Source organism: Oncorhynchus gorbuscha, linkage group LG09, assembly GCF_021184085.1.
Source record: "Oncorhynchus gorbuscha isolate QuinsamMale2020 ecotype Even-year linkage group LG09, OgorEven_v1.0, whole genome shotgun sequence".
Classification (NCBI taxonomy): domain Eukaryota; kingdom Metazoa; phylum Chordata; class Actinopteri; order Salmoniformes; family Salmonidae; genus Oncorhynchus; species Oncorhynchus gorbuscha.
In genome coordinates, this window is record NC_060181.1 from 5,734,290 (window position 1) to 5,757,331 (window position 23,042).

Here is a 23,042-nt window from a genome sequence, read left to right on the forward strand (position 1 = left end):
ACCATGCTTTCTTCAGATTTAAATACTGTCAAACCATTTAAATACTGCTTTCTTCAGTTTTAAATACTGTCAAACCATGCTTTCTTCAGATTTAAATACTGTCAAACCATGCTTTCTTCAGATTTAAATACTGTCAAACCATGCTTTCTTCAGATTTAAATACTGTCAAACCATGCTTTCTTCAGTTTTAAATACTGTCAAACCATGCTTTCTTTTAAATACTGTCAAACCATGCTTTCTTCAGTTTTAAATACTGTCAAACCATGCTTTCTTCAGTTTTAAATACTGTCAAACCATGCTTTCTTCAGTTTTAAATACTGTCAAACCATGCTTTCTTCAGTTTTAAATACTGTCAAACCATGCTTTCTTCAGTTTTAAATACTGTCAAACCATGCTTTCTTCAGTTTTAAATACTGTCAAACCATGCTTTCTTCAGTTTTAAATACTGTCAAACCATGCTTTCTTCAGTTTTAAATACTGTCAAACCATGCTTTCTTCAGTTTTAAATACTGTCAAACCATGCTTTCTTCAGTTTTAAATACTGTCAAACCATTAGTTTTAAATACTGTCAAACCATGCTTTCTTCAGTTTTAAATACTGTCAAACCATGCTTTCTTCAGTTTTAAATACTGTCAAACCATGCTTTCTTCAGTTTTAAATACTGTCAAACCATGCTTTCTTCAGTTTTAAATACTGTCAAACCATGCTTTCTTCAGTTTTAAATACTGTCAAACCATGCTTTCTTCAGATTTAAATACTGTCAAACCATGCTTTCTTCAGTTTTAAATACTGTCAAACCATGCTTTCTTCAGATTTAAATACTGTCAAACCATGCTTTCTTCAGATTTAAATACTGTCAAACCATGCTTTCTTCAGTTTTAAATACTGTCAAACCATGCTTTCTTCAGATTTAAATACTGTCAAACCATGCTTTCTTCAGATTTAAATACTGTCAAACCATGCTTTCTTCAGTTTTAAATACTGTCAAACCATGCTTTCTTCAGATTTCTTCAGTACCAGGCTCTCAGTACCAGGCTCTCTGTACCAAACTCTCTGTACCAGGCTCTCAGTACCAGGCTCTCTGTACCAAACTCTCAGTACCAAGCTCTCTGTACCAGGCTCTCTGTACCAGGCTCTCAGTACCAGGCTCTCTGTACCAAACTCTCAGTACCAGACTCTCAGTACCAAACTCTCAGTACCAGACTCTCAGTACCAAACTCTCAGTACCAGACTCTCAGTACCAAGCTCTCTGTACCAGGCTCTCTGTACCAGGCTCTCTGTACCAGGCTCTCCGTACCAGGCTCTCCGTACCAGGCTCTCTGTACCAGGCTCTCAGTACCAGACTCTCCGTAACAGGCTCTCAGTACCAGGCTCTCCGTAACAGGCTCTCTGTACCAGGCTCACCGTACCAGGCTCTCTGTACCAGGCTCTCTGTACCAGGCTCACCGTACCAGGCTCTCAGTACCAGGCTCACCGTACCAGGCTCTCAGTACCAGGCTCACCGTACCAGGCTCTCAGTACCAGGCTCACCGTACCAGGCTCTCAGTACCAGGCTCTCTGTACCAGGCTCTCAGTACCAGGCTCTCCGTACCAGGCTCTCCGTACCAGGCTCTCAGTACCAGGCTCTCCGTAACAGGCTCTCTGTACCAGGCTCTCCGTAACAGGCTCTCAGTACCAGGCTCTCCGTACCAGGCTCTCCGTACCAGGCTCTCAGTACCAGGCTCTCACAGATTTGCGTCCCAAGTTGCACCCTATACTCTCCACAGTGCACTACCAGAGCCATATGGGCCTTGTTCAAAAGTAAAGCCCTAAATAGGGAATAGGGTGCCATAGGGCTCTGGTCTAAAGCAGTGCACTGGGAAAAGGGAAATGTGTAAAAAAATAGTATGTTGTTCCGTCTTGGCAGGGCTTTTGACATTGATGATTGTTACATTGATAAAGAACGATGAGCACTCGTCGTATCATATAATAATATAATCATATAGCAGTAATATGTCATATAATAATTTAATATGTCCATAAAGAGGTCGTGACAGACAATTAGACCACTCCATGATGTCATAATGAAGGAAACACCTCAGAGTCCTGACAGACAATTAGACCACTCCATGATGTCACAATGAAGGAAACTCCTCAGAGTCCTGACAGACAATTAGACCACTCCATGATGTCACAATGAAGGAAACACCTCAGAGTCCTGACAGACAATTAGACCACTCCGTGATGTCACAATGAAGGAAACACATCCGGGTGGGTTGCATCGACATGAGTTAACTCTTAAAATGACGTACCCCAAAATCAAAAGCTCAGGACCAGAAGCAAAGATATGCATATTATTGATACCATTTGAAAGGAAACACTTTGAAGTTTGTTGAAATGTGAAATGAATGTAGGAGAATATAACACATTAGATCTGGTCAAAGATAATACAAAAGACTAAAAAAACATCCTTTTAATTTTGTACTATTTTTTCAATCATCTATGAAATGCAAGAGAAAGATCACAATGTATTATTCCAGCTTAGGCACGTTTTAGGTTTTGGCCACTAGATGGCAGCAGTGTATGTGCAAAGTTTTCGACACTTCCAATGAATCATTGCATTTATTGCTTGTCTGTTCAAAATGTTGTATCAAGACTGCCCAAATGTGCCTAATTTTGTTTATTAATACATTTTCAAGTTCATAATTGTGCACTCTCTTCATACAATAGCAATGGTATTATTTCACTGTAATATCTAATGTAAATTGGACAGTGAAGTTAGATGAACAAGAATTTAAGCTTTCTGCCCATACCAGATATGTCTATGTCCTGGGAAGTGTTCTTGTTACTTACAATCTCATGCTAATCACATTAGCCTACGTTAGCTCAACCGTCCCGTTGTGGGGGCACACCGATCCTGTTGTGGTTTTAATCATGTTGCCCAAAACGTTTTAGGTACTTTTAGAATAATCCTAGTTATATTGAACTATTCTGATCAGCTAAGTTTACTTTTGACTTTTAACCTAGATCAAATGTAGTGCTATTGCTCCATTGTTTTAGAAACAAATTTACACTCAGATCAGGGATTCATTTTAAAAACTGCTACTGGTTTAATCCTCCTGTTGTCTTAATTCATTCTGTGTTCCCGGTCCAAAATGGCCGCCCCATTATAGCTGATCATACATCCATAATAATACATATATTATCACCTAATGTTGTGTTAGATCTTTCTATCAACTTAAGTTCTTCTGAACATGACATGTTTTGAACATCTATTTGATATTTATGGCCTGTAGGCCTCATTGACCTGAGCTCATACAACTCGTTATTGAGTAGAAAAAGCATAATGATGTATGAATTATTTTGACTATAACAAATACTCAGATGAAACATATTGTGCTATTTAACACAGACTACTTTGTGTCAAAGTTTAACAAGGACTCTCTCCTCCTCACCAGTGTCATGATCAAAGATATGATCAAGAGCCTCGCATACAGTATATCGTTTGGTCATTGTGTTGCCACAGAATGTATTGTGATCAAGAGCCTCACATACAGTATATCGTTTGGTCATTGTGTTGCCACAGAATGAATTGTGAGCAAGGCCTCACATACAGTATATCGTTTGGTCATTGTGTTGCCACAGAATGAATTGTGAACAAGGCCTCAAATAAGCTTTATATACCAGAGTTGTGAGAAAAGTTCTATATATTATTGAAACAATGTTGCGAATGTTTGTGAGAATTCCAACAGGTTTGGTTCCCGTGGGGGTTGCCATGGAAATCAAGAATGGGAAGTGAGGTGTGTGTGTGTGTGTGTGTGTGTGTGTGTGTGTGTGTGTGTGTGTGTGTGTGTGTGTGTGTGTGTGTGTGTGTGTGTGTGTGTGTGTGTGTGTGTGTGTGTGTGTGTGTGTGTGTGTGTGTGTGTGTGTGTGTGTGTGTGTGCGCTCAAACACACATACATGTGGGGGTCTGGGAGAGGAAGTGTGTCCATCTGATTATTTTCATCCATTTTGAATTCAGGCTGTAACACAGCAACATGTCGTATAAATCGAGGGGTATGAAAACTTTCTGAATGCACTGTAAATGTGCACAATTGTTTTGCATGGAATAGTCTGAGATGTGTGTTTCTGACTGTGGTCTTTAAGACGTGATGTTATTACAACCAAATAGTTCAAATGTATTTAACAATCCCTTGAAACTGTTATGCTGGTGAATGAGGACCCAAAACCGACTTAACGAAAACAGACAAAACATGACAGTACCCCCCCACTCACCGAGGAGGAAATCATAGACCAACAAACGGTCCAGCACGTCCCGAGAAAGAACCCAACTCCTCTCCTCAGGACCGTAACGGGAGACGATGAAGAGGGAATCTAGGGCTACTACTCTTAAAAAAATGAGACACGGGTAGAGAACTGTAAGCGTTAGAGCAATCAGGACCAAACCGGCCAGGAGAGTAACAACTAGGGACAGACTGAGACACAGCAAGGCTAAGACCAGGAACAGGAGAGAGGCGGTGGCTGTGGACAGACTGAGACACAGCAAGTGCAGGAGCAGGACCAGGAGAGATGCGGTGGCTGGGGACAGACTGAGACCCAGCAAGACCAGGAGCAGAAGCAGAAAAAAAGTTATCAGAGTTATTCTGAGCGCAGTCCGAACAAGCAGCCACGAAACGGCGCGTGTCACGCTCCTGAGTAGGCCACCAAAACCGCTGGCGAATAGATGCAAGCGTACCCCGAACGCCGGGTTGGCCAGCTAACTTGGCAGAGTGAGCCCACTGAAGAACAGCCAGACGAGTAGAGACAGGAACGAAAAGAAGGTTTCTAGGACTAGCGCGCGGCGAGGGAGTGTGAGTGAGTGCTTGCTTGACCTGTCTCTCAATTCCCCAGACATTCAACCCGACAACACGCCCCTCAGGGAGAATCCCCTCGGGATCGGTAGACGCTACAGAAGAACTGAAGAGACGGGATAAAGCATGAGGCTTGGTGTTCTTAGTACCCGGGCGATAAGAAATAACGAACTCGAAACGAGCGAAAAACAACGCCCAACGAGCATGACGCGCATTGAGTCGTTTGGCAGAACGGATGTACTCAAGGTTCTTTTGGTCAGTCCAAACGACAAAAGGAACGGTCGCCCCCTCCAACCACTGTCGCCATTCGCCTAGGGCTAAACGGATGGCGAGCAGTTCGCGGTTAGCCACATCATAGTTACGTTCCGACGGCGACAGGCGATGAGAAAAATACGCGCAAGGGTGGACCCCATCGTCAGTATCGGAGCGCTGGGACAGAATGGCTCCCACGCCCACCCCCGACACGTCTACCTCGACAATGAACTGTTTAGTAACGTCAGGTGCAACAAGGATAGGAGCGGATGCAAAACGCTTCTTGAGGAGATCAGTACAACAATCATACGACCGGTGAGGAGGAAGGGAGTTGGCTCTGGACCGACTGAAGACCGTGCGCAGATCATGATATTCCTCCGGCACTCCTGTCAAATCACCAGGTTCCTCCTGTGAAGAGGGAGCAGAAGAAACAGGAGGAATAGCAGACATTAAACATTTCACATGACAAGAAACGTTCCAGGAAAGGATAGAATTACTAGACCAATCAAAAGAAGGATTATGACACACTAACCAGGGATGACCCAAAACAACAGGTGTAAAAGGTGAACAAAAAATCTAAAAAGAAATGGTCTCACTATGGATACCAGATACTGTGAGGGTTAAAGGTAGTGTTTCACATAATATACTGGGGAGAGGACTACCATCCAAGGCGAACATGACCGTGGGCTCCCCTAACTGTCTGAGAGGAATGTCATGTTCCCGAGCCCAGGCTTCGTCCATAAAACAGCCCTCCGCCCCAGAGTCTATTAATGCACTGCAGGAAGCTGCCGATCCGGTCCAGCGTAGATGGACCGGCAAGGTAGTACAGGTACTTGACGGAGAGTACAGTCTAGTAGCGCTTGTCAGTCGCCCTCCGCTTACTGATGAGCTCTGGCCTTTAACTGGACATGAAATGACAAAATGACCAGCGGAACCGCAATAGAGACAGAGGCGGTTGGTGATTCTCCGTTCCCTCTCCTTAGTCGAGATGCGAATACCCCCCAGCTGCATGGGCTCAACACCTGAGTCAGTGGGGAAAGATGGTAGTGTCGGGGAGAGGGGGGACACAGTTAACGCGAGCTCTCTTCTATGAGCTCGGTGACGAAGATCTACCCGTCGTTCAATGCGAATAGCGAGTTCAATCAAAGAATCCACGCTGGATGGAACCTCCCGGGAGAGAATCTCATCCTTAACCTTAGCGTGGAGTCCCTCCAGAAAACGAGCGAGCAATGCCTGCTCGTTCCAGTTACTGGAGGCAGCAAGAGTGCGAAACTCTATAGAGTAATCCGTTATGGATCGATTACCTTGACATAGGGAAGACAGGGACCAGGAAGCTTCTTTCCCAAAAACAGAACGATCAAAAACCCGTATCATCTCCTCTTTAAAGTTCAGATAATCTCAGCGCTTGCCTCCCAGATAGCTGTGCCCCACTCACGAGCCCGACCAGTAAGGAGTGATATGACGTAGGCAATCCGAGCTCTCTCTCTTGAGTATGTGTTGGGCTGGAGAGAGAACACAATATCACACTGGGTGAGAAAGGAGCGGCACTCAGTGGGCTGCCCAGAGTTACATGGTGGGTTATTAACCCTAGGTTCCGGAGACTCGGAAGATCAGGAAGTAGCTGGTGGCACGAGAAGAAGACTCTGAAACTGTCCTGAGAGGTCGGAGACCTGAGCGGCCAGGGTCTCAACGGCATGACGAGCAGCAGACAATTCCTGCTCGTGTCTGCCGAGCATCGCTCCCTGGAACTCGACAGTAGAGTAGAGAGAATCCGTAGTCGCTGGGTCCATTCTTGGTCGGATCCTTCTGTTATGCTGGTGAATGAGGACCCAAAAGCGACTTAACGAAAACAGTCTTTATTCCAGTTCTAGACAAAAGTGATAATCCTGGATATTATCAAGGTGAAAACAAAACAGGAAAACTGAAATCCACTCGTCAGTAGAGAGGAATGACTGGAGACTCGACCACAGACTGCAGGTAGTTTCGGGAAGGCACCGGCCGTAGCTGACACTGACACCTGCTCACACGCAGCAACTGAAGAAGGTAAAACACGACAGGGCGTAACAAGGACACAGAACAGCGAACATCATACAAGGATCCGACAAGGACAGAAGCGGAAAACAGGGAGAAATAGGGGCTCTAATCAGAGGGCAAAATAGGGGACAGGTGTGAAAAGAGTAAATGAGGTAGTTAGGAGAATGAGGAACAGCTGGGAGCAGGAACGGAACGATAGAGAGAGAGAGCGAGAGAGGGAGAGAGGGATAGAAAGAGGGAAAGAACCTAATAAGACCAGCAGGGGGAAACGAACAGAAGGGGAAGCACAAGGACAAGACATGACAATATATGACAAAACATGACAGAAACAGTTGTCAATGGTTTTAGCGAAGCTGCGGGTCTCCTTGCACCCCATCAGGCAAATCGAACACTCTGCAGCTTATTGTGAGGTTTAGTTGATAACCACCTATTGGACTACTCCGTGATGTCATAATGAAGGAAACTCCTCAGAGTCCTGACAGCATAGCTGTAACATAGTTGTAAATTAGGAAATACACTGAACAAAAATATAAACGCAACACGCAACAATTCCAACGATGTAACTGAGTTACAGTTCATATGAGGAAATCAGTCAATTGAAATAAATTCATTAGGCCCTAATCTATGGATTTCACATGACTGGGAATACAGATATGCATCTGTTGATCACAGATACCTTAAAAAAATAAGGTAGGGTGGGGTGGATCAGAAAACCAGTCAGTGCCTGGTGTGACCACCATTTGCCTCATGCAGCGTGACACGTCTCCTTCACATAGAGTTGATCAGGCTGTTGATTGTGGCCTGTGGAACGTTGTCCCACTCCTCTATTTGTTTAATAGTCACATGTATAGTCACATGTATAGTCACATGTATAGTCACATGTACCGTGTTGCAGGTGTGATTGCTGTGTCACGCCCTGATCTGTTTCACCTGTCTTTTGTTGTTGCCTCCAGCCAACCTCCAGGTGTCACCTGTTTTCCCTGTTAGTCCCCGGTGTATTTATCCCTGTGTTTCCTGTCTCTCTGTACCAGTGTATTTATCCCTGTGTTTCCTGTCTCTCTGTACCAGTGTATTTAACCCTGTGTTTCCTGTCTCTCTGTACCAGTGTATTTATCCCTGTGTTTCCTGTCTCTCTGTGCCAGTGTATTTATCCCTGTGTTTCCTGTCTCTCTGTACCAGTGTATTTATCCCTGTGTTTCCTGTCTCTCTGTACCAGTGTATTTATCCCTGTGTTTCCTGTCTCTCTGTGCCAGTGTATTTATCCCTGTGTTTCCTGTCTCTCTGTACCGGTGTATTTATCCCTGTGTTTCCTGTCTCTCTGTACCGGTGTATTTATCCCTGTGTTTCCTGTCTCTCTGTACCAGTGTATTTATCCCTGTGTTTCCTGTCTCTCTGTACCAGTGTATTTATCCCTGTGTTTCCTGTCTCTCTGTACCAGTGTATTTATGTTATGCAGGTGAATGAGGACCCAAAAGCGACTTGGCGAAAACAGAGTCTTTAATCCAGTTTAAGGAAATAGCAATACTCCTAGACAAATCGGAGCGGTAAATAAAGCATAAGAAACAATTTCACTCGTAATCACGAGAACTGACTGGAGACTCGATAATGAACTGTAGGTTGCCTCGGGAAGGCACTTGACCGTAGCAGACTCAGACACCTGCTCACCACGCAGCATCTGAGGGAAACACGACACGACAGGGCGATACAAAGACACAGCACGGTGAACAGTATACAAGGATCCGACAGGACAGAAACGGAAAACAAGGGGAGAAATAGGGACTCTAATCAGGGGAAAAGATAGGGAACAGGTGTGGGAAGACTAAATGATTGATTAGGGGAATAGGAACAGCTGGGAGCAGGAACGGAACGATAGAGAGAAGAGAGAGAGAGAGGGAGAGAGAAAAAAAGGAACGAACCTAAAAAGACCAGCAGGGGGAAAACGAACAGAAGGAAAAGCAAAATGACAAGACAATATAAGACAAAACATGACAGTACCCCCCCACTCACCGAGCGCCTCCTGGCGCACTCGAGGAGGAATCCTGGCGGCAACGGAGGAAATCATCAATCAGTGAATGGTCCAGCACGTCCCGAGACGGAACCCAACTCCTCTCCTCAGGACCGTAACCCTCCCAATCCACTAAGTATTGGTGACCCCGTCCCCGAGAACGCATGTCCATGATCCTACGTACCTTGTAAATAGGTGCGCTCTCGACAAGGACGGGAGGGGGGAGGGAAGACGAACGGGGTGCGAAGAAAGGGCTTGACACAGGAGACATGGAAGACAGGATGGACGCGACGAAGATGTCGCGGAAGAAGCAGTCGCACAGCGACAGGATTGACGACCTGGGAGACACGGAACGGACCAATGAACCGCGGAGTCAACTTACGAGAAGCTGTCGTAAGAGGAAGGTTGCGAGTGGAAAGCCACACTCTCTGGCCGCAACAATACCTTGGACTCTTAATCCTACGTTTATTGGCGGCTCTCACAGTCTGTGCCCTGTAACGGCAAAGTGCAGACCTCACCCTCCTCCAGGTGCGCTCACAACGTTGGACAAACGCTTGAGCGGAGGGAACGCTGGACTCGGCAAGCTGGGATGAGAACAGAGGAGGCTGGTAACCCAGACTACTCTGAAACGGAGATAACCCGGTAGCAGACGAAGGAAGCGAGTTGTGAGTGTATTCTGCCCAGGGGAGCTGTTCTGCCCAAGACGCAGGGTTTCTGAAAGAAAGGCTGCGTAGTATGCGACCAATCGTCTGATTGGCCCTCTCTGCTTGACCGTTAGACTGGGGATGAAACCCGGAGGAGAGACTGACGGACGCACCAATCAAACGACAGAACTCCCTCCAAAACTGTGACGTGAATTGCGGACCTCTGTCTGAAACGGCGTCTAACGGGAGGCCATGAATTCTGAACACATTCTCGATGATGATTTGTGCCGTCTCCTTAGCGGAAGGAAGTTTAGCGAGAGGAATGAAATGTGCCGCCTTAGAGAACCTATCGACAACCGTAAGAATCACAGTCTTCCCCGCAGACAAAGGCAGACCGGTAATGAAGTCTAGGGCGATGTGAGACCATGGTCGAGAAGGAATGGGGAGCGGTCTGAGACGACCGGCAGGAGGAGAGTTACCTGACTTAGTCTGCGCGCAGTCCGAACAAGCAGCCACGAAACGGCGCGTGTCACGCTCCTGAGTCGGCCACCAAAAGCGCTGGCGAATAGAAGCAAGAGTGCCTCGAACACCGGGATGACCAGCTAACTTGGCAGAGTGAGCCCACTGAAGAACAGCCAGACGAGTGGAAACAGGAACGAAAGAAGGTTACTAGGACAAGCGCGCGGCGACGCAGTGTGCGTGAGTGCTTGCTTAACCTGTCTTTCAATTCCCCAGACTGTCAACCCGACAACACGCCCATAAGGAAGAATCCCCTCGGGATCAGTAGAAGCCACAGAAGAACTAAAAAGACGGGATAAGGCATCAGGCTTGGTGTTCTTGCTACCCGGACGGTAAGAAATCACAAACTCGAAACGAGCTAAAAATAACGCCCAACGAGCTTGACGAGCATTAAGTCGTTTGGCAGAACGGATGTACTCAAGGTTCTTATGGTCTGTCCAAACGACAAAAGAAACGGTCGCCCCCTCCAACCACTGTCGCCATTCGCCTAGGGCTAAGCGGATGGCGAGCAGTTCGCGGTTACCCACATCATAGTTGCGTTCAGATGGCGACAGGCGATGAGAAAAATAAGCGCAAGGATGAACCTTATCGTCAGACTGGAAGCGCTGGGATAGAATGGCTCCCACGCCTACCTCTGAAGCGTCAACCTCGACAATGAATTGTCTAGTGACGTCAGGAGTAACGAGGATAGGAGTGGACGTAAAACGTTCTTTTAGAAGATCAAAAGCTCCCTGGGCGGAACCGGACCACTTAAAACACGTCTTGACAGAAGTAAGAGCTGTGAGAGGGGCAGCAACTTGACCGAAATTACGAATGAAACGCCGATAGAAATTAGCGAAACCTAGAAAGCGCTGCAACACGACACGTGACCTTGGAACGGGCCACTCACTGACAGCTTGGACCTTAGCGGAATCCATCTGAATGCCTTCAGCGGAAATAACGGAACCGAGAAAAGTAACGGAGGAGACATGAAAAGAGCACTTCTCAGCCTTCACGTAGAGACAATTCTCTAAAAGGCGCTGTAGAACACGTCGAACGTGCTGAACATGAATCTCGAGTGACGGTGAAAAAATCAGGATATCGTCAAGGTAGACAAAAACAAAGATGTTCAGCATGTCTCTCAGAACATCATTAACTAATGCCTGAAAAACAGCTGGCGCATTGGCGAGACCAAACGGCAGAACCCGGTACTCAAAATGCCCTAACGGAGTGTTAAACGCCGTTTTCCACTCGTCCCCCTCTCTGATGCGCACGAGATGGTAAGCGTTACGAAGGTCCAACTTAGTAAAGCACCTGGCTCCCTGCAGAATCTCGAAGGCTGATGACATAAGGGGAAGCGGATAACGATTCTTAACCGTTATGTCATTCAGCCCTCGATAATCCACGCAGGGGCGCAGAGTACCGTCCTTTTTCTTAACTAAAAAAACCCCGCCCCGGCCGGAGAGGAAGAAGGCACAATGGTACCGGCGTCAAGAGACACAGACAAATAATTCTCGAGAGCCTTACGTTCGGGAGCCGACAGAGAGTATAGTCTACCCCGAGGAGGAGTGGTCCCCGGAAGGAGATCAATACTACAATCATACGACCGGTGAGGAGGAAGGGAGTTGGCTCGGGACCGACTGAAGACCGTGCGCAGATCATGATATTCCTCCGGCACTCCTGTCAAATCGCCAGGTTCCTCCTGAGAAGTGGGGACAGAAGAAACGGGAGGGATGGCAGACATTAAACACTTCACATGACAAGAAACGTTCCAGGATAGGATAGAATTACTAGACCAATTCATAGAAGGATTATGACATACTAGCCAGGGATGACCCAAAACAACAGGTGTAAAAGGTGAACGAAAAATCAAAAAAGAAATAGTCTCACTGTGGTTACCAGATACTGTGAGGGTTAAAGGTAGTGTCTCAAATCTGATACTGGGAAGATGACTACCATCTAAGGCGAACATGGGCGTAGGCTTGTCTAACTGTCTGAAAGGAATGTCATGTTTCCGAGCCCATGCTTCGTCCATGAAACAACCCTCAGCCCCAGAGTCTATCAAGGCACTGCATGTAGCACCCGAACCGGTCCAGCGTAGATGGACCGACATAGTAGTACAGGATCTAGATGGAGAGACCTGAGTAGTAGCGCTCACCAGTAGCCCTCCGCTTACTGATGAGCTCTGGCTTTTACTGGACATGAATTGACAAAATGTCCATCAAATCCGCAATAGAGGCACAGGTGGTTGGTGATCCTCCGTTCCCTCTCCTTAGTCGAGATGCGAATACCTCCCAGCTGCATGGGCTCAGTCTCTGAGCCAGAGGAGGGAGATGGTTGCGATGCGGAGCAGGGAAACACCGTTGACGCGAGCTCTCTTCCCCGAGCTTGGTGACGAAGATCTACCCGTCGTTCTATGCGGATGGCGAGAGCAATCAAAGAGTCCACACTGGAAGGAACCTCCCGGGAGAGAATCTCATCTTTGACCACTGCGTGGAGTCCCTCCAGAAAACGAGCGAGCAGCGCCGGCTCGTTCCAGTCACTAGAGGCAGCAAGAGTGCGAAACTCTATAGAGTAATCCGTTATGGATCGATCACCTTGGCATAGGGAAGCCAGGGCCCTAGAAGCCTCCCTACCAAAAACTGAACGGTCTAAAACCCGAATCATCTCCTCTTTAAAGCTCTGGTAATTGTTAGAATAATCAGCCCTTGCCTCCCAGATAGCTGTGCCCCACTCTCGAGCCCGGCCAGTAAGGAGTGAAATGACGTAAGCAACCCGAGCTCTCTCGCTAGAGTATGTGTTGGGTTGGAGAGAGAACACAATATCACACTGGGTGAGAAAGGAGCGGCACTCCGTGGGCTGCCCGGAGTAGCAAGGTGGGTTATTAACCCTAGGTTCCGGAGGCTCGGCAGACCAGGAAGTAACAGGTGGCACGAGACGAAGACTCTGGAACTGTCCAGAGAGGTCGGAAACCTGAGCGGCCAGGTTCTCCATGGCATGACGAGCAGCAGACAATTCCTGCTCGTGTCTGCCGAGCATGGCTCCTTGGATCTCGACGGCAGTGTTACGAGCGTCTGTAGTCGCTGGGTCCATTCTTTGGTCGGATCCTTCTGTTATGCAGGTGAATGAGGACCCAAAAGCGACTTGGCGAAAACAGAGTCTTTAATCCAGTTTAAGGAAATAGCAATACTCCTAGACAAATCGGAGCGGTAAATAAAGCATAAGAAACAATTTCACTCGTAATCACGAGAACTGACTGGAGACTCGATAATGAACTGTAGGTTGCCTCGGGAAGGCACTTGACCGTAGCAGACTCAGACACCTGCTCACCACGCAGCATCTGAGGGAAACACGACACGACAGGGCGATACAAAGACACAGCACGGTGAACAGTATACAAGGATCCGACAGGACAGAAACGGAAAACAAGGGGAGAAATAGGGACTCTAATCAGGGGAAAAGATAGGGAACAGGTGTGGGAAGACTAAATGATTGATTAGGGGAATAGGAACAGCTGGGAGCAGGAACGGAACGATAGAGAGAAGAGAGAGAGAGAGGGAGAGAGAAAAAAAGGAACGAACCTAAAAAGACCAGCAGGGGGAAAACGAACAGAAGGAAAAGCAAAATGACAAGACAATATAAGACAAAACATGACAATTTATCCGTGTGTTTCCTGTCTCTCTGTACCAGTGTATTTATCCCTGTGTTTCCTGTCTCTCTGTACCAGTGTATTTATCCCTGTGTTTCCTGTCTCTCTGTACCAGTGTATTTATCCCTGTGTTTCCTGTCTTTCTGTACCAGTGTATTTATCCCTGTGTTTCCTGTCTCTCTGTACCAGTGTATTTATCCCTGTGTTTCCTGTCTCCCTGTACCAGTGTATTTATCCCTGTATTTCCTGTCTCTCTGTACCAGTGTATTTATCCCTGTGTTTCCTGTCTCTCTGTACCAGTGTATTTATCCCTGTGTTTCCTGTCTCTCTGTACCAGTGTATTTATCCCTGTGTTTCCTGTCTCTCTGTACCAGTGTATTTATCCCTGTATTTCCTGTCTCTCTGTACCAGTGTATTTATCCCTGTGTTTCCTGTCTCTCTGTACCAGTGTATTTATCCCTGTGTTTCCTGTCTCTCTGTGCCAGTTCGTCTTGTTTTGTTTAAGTCAACCAGCGGTTTTCCTCTCTCCTCTCTGTTTTCCCCAGTCTCTGTTTTCCCCCGAGTCTCTGTTGTCCCCCCGTCTCTGTTTTTCCCCCAGTCTCTGTTTTTCCCCCAGTCTCTGTTTTCCCCCAGTCTCTGTTTTCCCCCAGTCTCTGTTTTCTCCCCCAGTCTCTGTTTTCCCCCAGTCTCTGTTTCCCCCAGTCTCTGTTTCCCCCTGTTTTCCCCCAGTCTCTGTTTCCCCCAGTCTCTGTTTCCCCCAGTTCTGTTTTCCCCCAGTCTCTGTTTCACCCCCAGTCTCTGTTTTCCCCCAGTCTCTGAGTCTCTGTTTTCCCCCAGTCCCCCCCCAGTCTCTGTTTTCCCCCAGTCTCTGTTTTCCCCCAGTCTCTGTTTTCCCCCAGTCTCTGTTTTCCCCCTCTGTTTTCCCCCAGTCTCTGTTTTTCCCCCAGTCTCTGTTTTCCCCCAGTCTCTGTCTCTGTTTTCCCCCTCTGTTTTCCCCAGTCTCTGTTTTCTCCCCAGTCTCTGTTTTCCCCAGTCTCTGTTTTCCCCCAGTCTCTGTTTCCCCCAGTCTCTGTTTCCCCCAGTCTCTGTTTCACCCCCAGTCTCTGTTTTCCCCAGTCTCTGTTTTTCCCCCAGTCTCTGTTTTTCCCCCAGTCTCTGTTTTCCCCCCAGCAGTCTCTGTTTTCCCCCAGTCTCTGTTTTCCCCAGTCAGTCTCTGTTTTCCCCCCCCCAGTCTCTGTTTTCCCCCAGTCTCTGTTTTCCCCCAGTCTCTGTTTCCCCCAGTCTCTGTTTTTTTTCCCCCAGTCTCTGTTTTCCCCCAGTCTCTGTTTTCCCCCAGGCTCTGTTTTCCCCCAGTCTCTGTTTTCCCCCAGTCTCTGTTTTCCCCCAGTCTCTGTTTTCCCCCAGTCTCTGTTTTTCCCCCAGTCTCTGTTTTCCCCCAGTCTCTGTTTTCCCCCAGTCTCTGTTTTTCCCCCAGTCTCTTTTTTCCCCCAGTCTCTGTTTTCCCCCAGTCTCTGTTTTCCCCCTTGCCCTCCTGGTTTTGACCCTTGCCTGTCCTGACACTGAATCTGACCACTCCGCCGTTTGCCTAGCCCTTTTGTTATAATAAATATCGGAGCTCAACCATCTGCCTCCTGTGTCTGCATTTGGGTCTCCCCCTATGCCCTTATATCAATCAAATTTTATTTATATAGCCCTTCGTACATCAGCTGATATCTCAAAGTGCTGTACAGAAACCCAGCCTAAAACCTCAAACAGCAAGCAATGCAGGTGTAGAAGCACGGTGGCTAGGAAAAACTCCCTAGAAAGGCCAAAACCTAGGAAGAAACCTAGAGAGGAACCAGGCTATGTGGGGTGGCCAGTCCTCTTCTGGCTGTGCCGGGTGGAGATTATAACAGAACATGGCCAAGATGTTCAAATGTTCATAAATGACCAGCATGGTCAAATAATAGTAAGGCAGAACAGTTGAAACTGGAGCAGCAGCATGGCCAGGTGGACTGGGGACAGCAAGGAGTCATCATGTCAGGTAGTCCTGGGGCATGGTCCTAGGGCTCATGTCAGTTGAAACTGGAGCAGCAGCATGGCCAGGTGGACTGGGGACAGCAAGGAGCCATCATGTCAGGTAGTCCTGGGGCATGGTCCTAGGGCTCCGGTCCTCCGAGAGAGAGAAAGAAAGAAAGAAGGAGAGCATTACAGAACGCACACTTAGATTCACACAGGACACCGAATAGGACAGGAGAAGTACTCCAGATATAACAAACTGACCCGAGCCCCCCGACACATAAACTACTGCAGCATAAATATGTGGTTCAGGTTCAGATTGTTTAATAGTCACATGTACAGTGTTGGAGGTAAGATTGCAGGGTACAGTAGAAAACATTAGGTTTCCAGCATTCCAACATGCAAGACTAGTGAAATACAGTAAAATAATGAGAATGGTCATTTAAAAAAATAAAAATAGAAATAGTACTGTATAATAATAACTGTGGCAGTGATGAATAAATACATGCTTGTTGCCGTGGAGACAGAGTAAAGACTGTTCAGGGGTTGAATGGTCACATGGGAGCAGCAGCGTGATGACCTTGTATGGGTGTACTTTACTGACTTCAATAGCCTGATACCAGAAGTTGGCTTCAGTACATACAGATCTGGTATCAATCATTTTATGATACCTCTCTTTTTCCATTTTAGGTTATTATGATGATACCTGTCATTCTCATTTCCTACCTCACATTCCCAGGCGTGTTTATAATCCCATTCCTGATCCTGTGTTCCCAGGAGCATTTTACAATCCCATTCCTGATCCTGTGTTCCCAGCAGCATTTATGATCCATTCCTGATCCTGTGTTCCAAGGAGCATTTATGATCCATTCCTGATCCTGTGTTCCCAGGAGCGTTTATGATCCCATTCCTGATCCTGTGTTCCCAGGAGCCTTTACAATCCCATTCCTGATCCTGTGTTCCCAGGAGCATTTATGATTCCATTCCTGATCCTGTGTTCCCAGGAGCGTTTATGATCCATTCCTGATCCTGTGTTCCCAGGAGCGTTTTACAATCCCATTCCTGATCTTGTGTTCCCAGGAGCGTTTTACAATCCCATTCCTGATCCTGTGTTCCCAGGAGCGTTTTACAATCCCATTCCTGATCCTGTGTTCCCAGGAGCATTTATGATTCCATTCCTGATCCTGTGTTCCCAGGAGCGTTTATGATCCATTCCTGATCCTGTGTTCCCAGGAGCGTTTTACAACCCCATTCCTGATCTTGTGTTCCCAGGAGCGTTTTACAATCCCATTCCTGATCCTGTGTTCCCAGGAGCGTTTTATGATTCCATTCCTGATCCTGTGTTCCCAGGAGCGTTTTACAATCCCATTCCTGATCCTGTGTTCCCAGGAGCGTTTTATGATTCCATTCCTGATCCTGTGTTCCCAGGAGCGTTTTACAATCCCATTCCTGATCCTGTGTTCCCAGGAGCATTTAATGATTCCATTCCTGATCCTGTGTTCCCAGGAGCGTTTTACAATCCCATTCCTGATCCTGTGTTCCCAGGAGCATTTAATGATTCCATTCCTGATCCTGTGTTCCCAGGACCGTTTATGATCCATTCCTGATCCTGTGTTCCCAGGAGCGTTTTACAATCCCATTCCCGATCCTGTGTTCCCAGGAGCGTTTTATGATCCCATTCCTGATCCTGTGTTCCCAGGAGCGTTTTATGATCCCATTCCTGATCCTGTGTTCCCAGGAGCATTTAATGATTGCATTCCTGATCTTGTGTTCCCAGGAGCATTTAATGATTCCATTCCTGATCCTGTGTTCCCAGGAGCGTTTTATGATTCCATTCCTGATCTTGTGTTCCCAGGAGCATTTAATGATTCCATTCCTGATCCTGTGTTCCCAGGAGCGTTTCATGATTCCATTTCTGATCTTGTGTTCCCAGGAGCATTTAATGATTCCATTCCTGATCCTGTGTTCCCAGGAGCGTTTTACAATCCCATTCCTGATCTTGTGTTCCCAGGAGCATTTAATGATTCCATTCCTGATCCTGTGTTCCCAGGAGCATTTAATGATTCCATTCCTGATCCTGTGTTCCCAGGAGCGTTTTAAGATTCCATTCCTGATCCGGTGTTCCTAGGAGCGTTTATGATCCCATTCCTGATCCTGTGTTCCCAGGAGCGTTTTACAATCCCATTCCTGATCCTGTGTTCCCAGGAGCGTTTATGATCCCATTCCTGATCCTGTGTTCCCAGGAGCGTTTATGATCCCATTCCTGATCCTGTGTTCCCAGGAGCGTTTTATAATCCCATTCCTGATCTTGTGTTCCCAGGAGCGTTTTACAATCCCATTCCTGATCCTGTGTTCCCAGGAGCATTTTACAATCCCATTCCTGATCCTGTGTTCCCAGGAGCGTTTTATGATTCCGTTCCTGATCCTGTGTTCCCAGGAGCGTTTTATGATTCCATTCCTGATCCTGTGTTCCCAGGAGCGTTTATGATCCCATTCCTGATCCTGTGTTCCCAGGAGCATTTATGATCCCATTCCTGATCCTGTGTTCCCAGGAGCGTTTTATGATTCCATTCCTAATCCTGTGTTCCCAGGAGCCTTTATGATTCCATTCTTGATCCTGTGTTCCCAGGAGCCTTAATGATCCCATTCCTGATCCTGTGTTCCCAGGAGCGTTTATGATCCCATTCCTGATCCTGTGTTCCCAGGAGCGTTTTATGATTCCATTCCTGATCCTGTGTTCCCAGGAGCGTTTTACAATCCCATTCCTGATCCTGTGTTCCCAGGAGCGTTTTATGATTCCATTCCTGATCCTGTGTTCCCAGGAGCGTTTTATGATTCCATTCCTGATCCTGTGTTCCCAGGAGCGTTTATGATCCCGTTCCTGATCCTGTGTTCCCAGGAGCCTTTACAATCCCATTCCTGATCCTGTGTTCCCAGGAGCGTTTATGATTCCATTCCTGATCCTGTGTTCCCAGGAGCGTTTTACAATCCCATTCCTGATCCTGTGTTCCCAGGAGCGTTTATGATCCCGTTCCTGATCCTGTGTTCCCAGGAGCCTTTACAATACCATTCCTGATCCTGTGTTCCCAGGAGCATTTATGATTCCATTCCTGATCCTGTGTTCCCAGGAGCGTTTTACAATCCCATTCCTGATCCTGTGTTCCCAGGAGCGTTTTACAATCCCATTCCTGATCCTGTGTTCCCAGGAGCGTTTTATGATTCCATTCCTGATCCTGTGTTCCCAGGAGCCTTTATGATTCCATTCCTGATCCTGTGTTCCCAGGAGCCTTAATGATCCCGTTCCTGATCCTGTGTTCCCAGGAGCGTTTATGATCCCGTTCCTGATCCTGCTGGTTCTGGAGGGGATTCCACTGCTGCACCTGGAGTTTGCCATCGGACAGCGCCTCAGGAGTGGCAGTGTGGGAGTGTGGACGGCCATTAACCCACATCTGACTGGTGTTGGTGAGTCCGGCAGAAACAGTAGGAAAACCCCTGTGTCCTGTTTTTTTTAGAGAAGTATGTAGTTAAACGTCCAACGTCAAGAAGGAAAGTTCTGCAGTCTGCGAAAGTGAGGTTATCATATTTGTAGAGTATGTATCTATCTTCTCCTTCTCATAGGCCTGCATACAAAATAGTTCCCTACAGAGTGAACTATTTTGACCAGAGGCCCAGGAGGAAGGGGCTCATTGTAATGGCTGGAATGGAATACATGGAACGAATCAAACACATCAAACGTCATGGAAACCACGTGTTTGACTCTGTTCCGTCAATTCCATGACAGCCATTACAATGAGCCCGTCCTTCTATTGCTCCTCCCACCAGCCTTCTCTGGCCTCAGGCACCACTTATATGTGGTGATATCTGAAATGATTGTGTCCTACAGGCATCGCTTCCTTGTTAGTCTCCTTCCTGGTGGGTATGTACTACAACACTATAATCGCCTGGGTGATGTGGTACTTCTTCAACTCCTTCCAGAACCCTCTGCCATGGAGTCAGTGTCCTGTCAATGCCAACCTGACAGGTATGTTGATATTCTGCAATGGATTTAAAGTCACTGTTAACTACAAAATCTAATTTTCTCAAAAAAAATTAAGACCTCAAAAGGGGTCTAATGATGAAATGTTCAGTGTCCTGATCTTATGAGGCATCGAGCTGGATCTACATAAGTCAATATCAGGCTAAATGCTGCTGGACTGGCATTTGGGCTTGACTGTGTTTTTGCTGCCCCCTGTAGGTCTGGAATCAGAATGTTGCTGGACTGGCCTTTGGGTTTAACAGTGTTTTTGCTGCCCCCTGTAGGTCTGGAATCAGAATGCTGCTGGACTGGCCTTTGGGTTTAACAGTGTTTTTGCTGCCCTCTGTAGATTTGGTCTCAGAATGTGCCCGGAGTTCCCCAGTGGATTATTTCTGGTACAGAGACACACTAAACACGTCCACATCCATTGGGGACTCTGGAGGACTGCAGTGGTGGATGGTGTTGTGTCTACTGTGTGCCTGGCTGCTGTTGTACGTCTGCTGCCTTCGTGGCATTGAGACCACTGGAAAGGTACGATACCCGGTCCCATTGAGACCACTGGCGAGGTACGATACCCGGTCCCATTAAGACCACTGGCGAGGTACGATACCCGGCCCCATTGAGACCACTGGCCAGGTACGATACCCGGTCCCATTGAGACCACTGGCCAGGTACGATACCCGGTCCCATTAAGACCACGTGAAAGGTACGATACTCGGTCCCATTGACACCACTGGAAAGGTACGGTACTCGGTCCCATTGAGAACACAGGAAAGATACGATACCCGGTCCCATTGAGACCCCTGGAAAGGTACGATACACGGTCCCATTGAGACCACTGGCAAGGTACGATATCCGGTCCCATTGAGACCACTGGCAAGGTACGAAACCCGATCCCATTGAGACCACTGGCGAGGTACGATACCCGGTCCCATTGAGACCACTGGCCAGGTACGATACCCGGTCCCATTTAAGACCACTTGAAAGGTACGATACTCGGTCCCATTGAGACCCCTGGAAAGGTACGATACTCGGTCCCATTGAGACCCCTGGAAAGATACGATACTCGGTCCCATTGAGACCACTGGAAAGGTACGATACCCCGTCCCATTGAGACCACTGGAAAGGTACGATACCCGGTCCCATTAAGACCACTGGCGAGGTACGATACCTGGTCCCATTGAGACCACTGGCAAGGTACGATACATGGTCCCATTGAGACCACTGGAAAGGTACGATACCCGTTCCCATTGAGACCACTGGTAAGGTACAATACCCGGTCCCATTGAGACCACTGGCGAGGTATGATACCCGGTCCCATTGAGACCACTGGCGAGGTACGATACCCAGTCCCATTGAGACCACTGGCAAAGTACGAAACCCGATCCCATTGAGACCACTGGCGAGGTACGATACCCGGTCCCATTAAGACCACTTGAAAGGTACGATACTCGGTCCCATTGAGACCACTGGAAAGGTACGATACTCGGTCCCATTGAGAACACAGGAAAGATACGATACACGGTCCCATTGAGACCACTGGCAAGGTACGATACCCGGTCCCATTGAGACCACTGGCCAGGTACGATACCCGGTCCCATTAAGACCACTTGAAAGGTACGATACTCGGTCCCATTGAGACCCCTGGAAAGGTACGATACACGGTCCCATTGAGACCACTGGCAAAGTACGAAACCCGATCGCATTGAGACCACTGGCGAGGTACGATACCCGGTCCCATTGAGACCACTGGAAAGTTACGATACATGGTCCCATTGAGACCACTGGAAAGGTACGATACCCGTTCCCATTGAGACCACTGGTAAGGTACAATACCCGTTCCCATTGAGACCACTGGTAAGGTACAATACCCGTTCCCATTGAGACCACTGAAAAGGTACGATAACCGGGCCCATTAAGACCACTGGCGAGGTATGATACCTGGTCCCATTGAGACCACTGGCGAGGTACGATACCAGGTCCCATTGAGACCACTGGCAAGGTACGATACCCAGTCCCATTAAGACCACTGGAAAGGTACGATACCCGGTCCCATTAAGACCACTGGAAAGGTACGATACCCGGTCCCATTAAGACCACTGGAAAGGTACGGTACCCGGTCCCATTGAGACCACTGGCGAGGTACGGTACCCGGTCCCATTGAGACCACTGGCGAGGTACGGTACCCGGTCCCATTGAGACCACTGGCGAGGTACGGTACCCGGTCCCATTGAGACCACTGGCGAGGTATGATACACAATCTCTTCTGGTTTAATTTAGACAGGATTCTAAACTTAGTTGGAAGTGTTTCCCACAATATGGTTTTTATTTTCAATTTTTCAGTGCTATTTATTGGATATAAATGCAGTGCGTAGTTCACCTCATCGATGACAAGGTGATTCTACCCTCTCTGTCATCACAGGCAGTGTACGTAACATCCACTCTGCCATACGTTGTCCTCACCATCTTCCTGATCAGAGGACTGACTCTCAAAGGTTCTCTGGATGGAATCAAGTTCCTCTTCACACCCGATGTACGTATTTCCTCTCAAAGTGATCATTCAACCCTGAAAATCAACGTTTCTCAGATGTTTTCGGGAAATGAGATCCGTTTTGTTGTGTGGCAGTATACATTGCTGATTGTCTTCTCATAGCTAAATGAGTTGATGAACCCATCTACCTGGCTGGATGCAGGTGCCCAGGTGTTCTACTCTTTCTCCTTGGCCTTTGGAGGTCTCATCTCCTTCTCCAGCTACAACTCTGTACAGTAAGTGCCCGAATATTTATCGACGACTTCGTCCTAAACGGTACTCTATTCCCTACTACATACTGCACTGCTTTTGACCAGAGCCCTATAAGACCTGGTCAAGAAGAGTTCACTATGTAGTAGGGAATAGGGTCCCATTTGGGCTCCATCCTATATTTACACATTAGATCATCAAATCTATCTCGACTCTTCAATGGACTCCACTATTCTGTTTCTCCAGCAACAACTGTGAGCAGGATGCCGTGATCATCTCCATCATCAATGGCTTCACATCCGTCTACGCTGCTACAGTCATCTACTCCATCATAGGCTTCAGGGCCACAGAGAGGTTCGACGACTGTCTAGAAGGGTA

The 23,042-nt window shown here is 47.5% G+C and overlaps 1 protein-coding gene across 1 annotated transcript in view; it reads left to right on the top strand.

The window, feature by feature from the left end:
- LOC124043132 (sodium-dependent neutral amino acid transporter B(0)AT1-like) overlaps positions 1-23,042 on the top strand; it is a 46,290-nt gene that overhangs the window by 13,120 nt on the left and 10,128 nt on the right. Inside the window, exons 2-7 of the mRNA XM_046361357.1 lie at positions 19,231-19,371; positions 19,793-19,930; positions 20,274-20,455; positions 22,347-22,457; positions 22,578-22,690; positions 22,911-23,039. Coding sequence (XP_046217313.1) covers positions 19,231-19,371; positions 19,793-19,930; positions 20,274-20,455; positions 22,347-22,457; positions 22,578-22,690; positions 22,911-23,039 — 814 coding nt within the window. The remainder of the gene's footprint in view (positions 1-19,230; positions 19,372-19,792; positions 19,931-20,273; positions 20,456-22,346; positions 22,458-22,577; positions 22,691-22,910; positions 23,040-23,042) is intronic.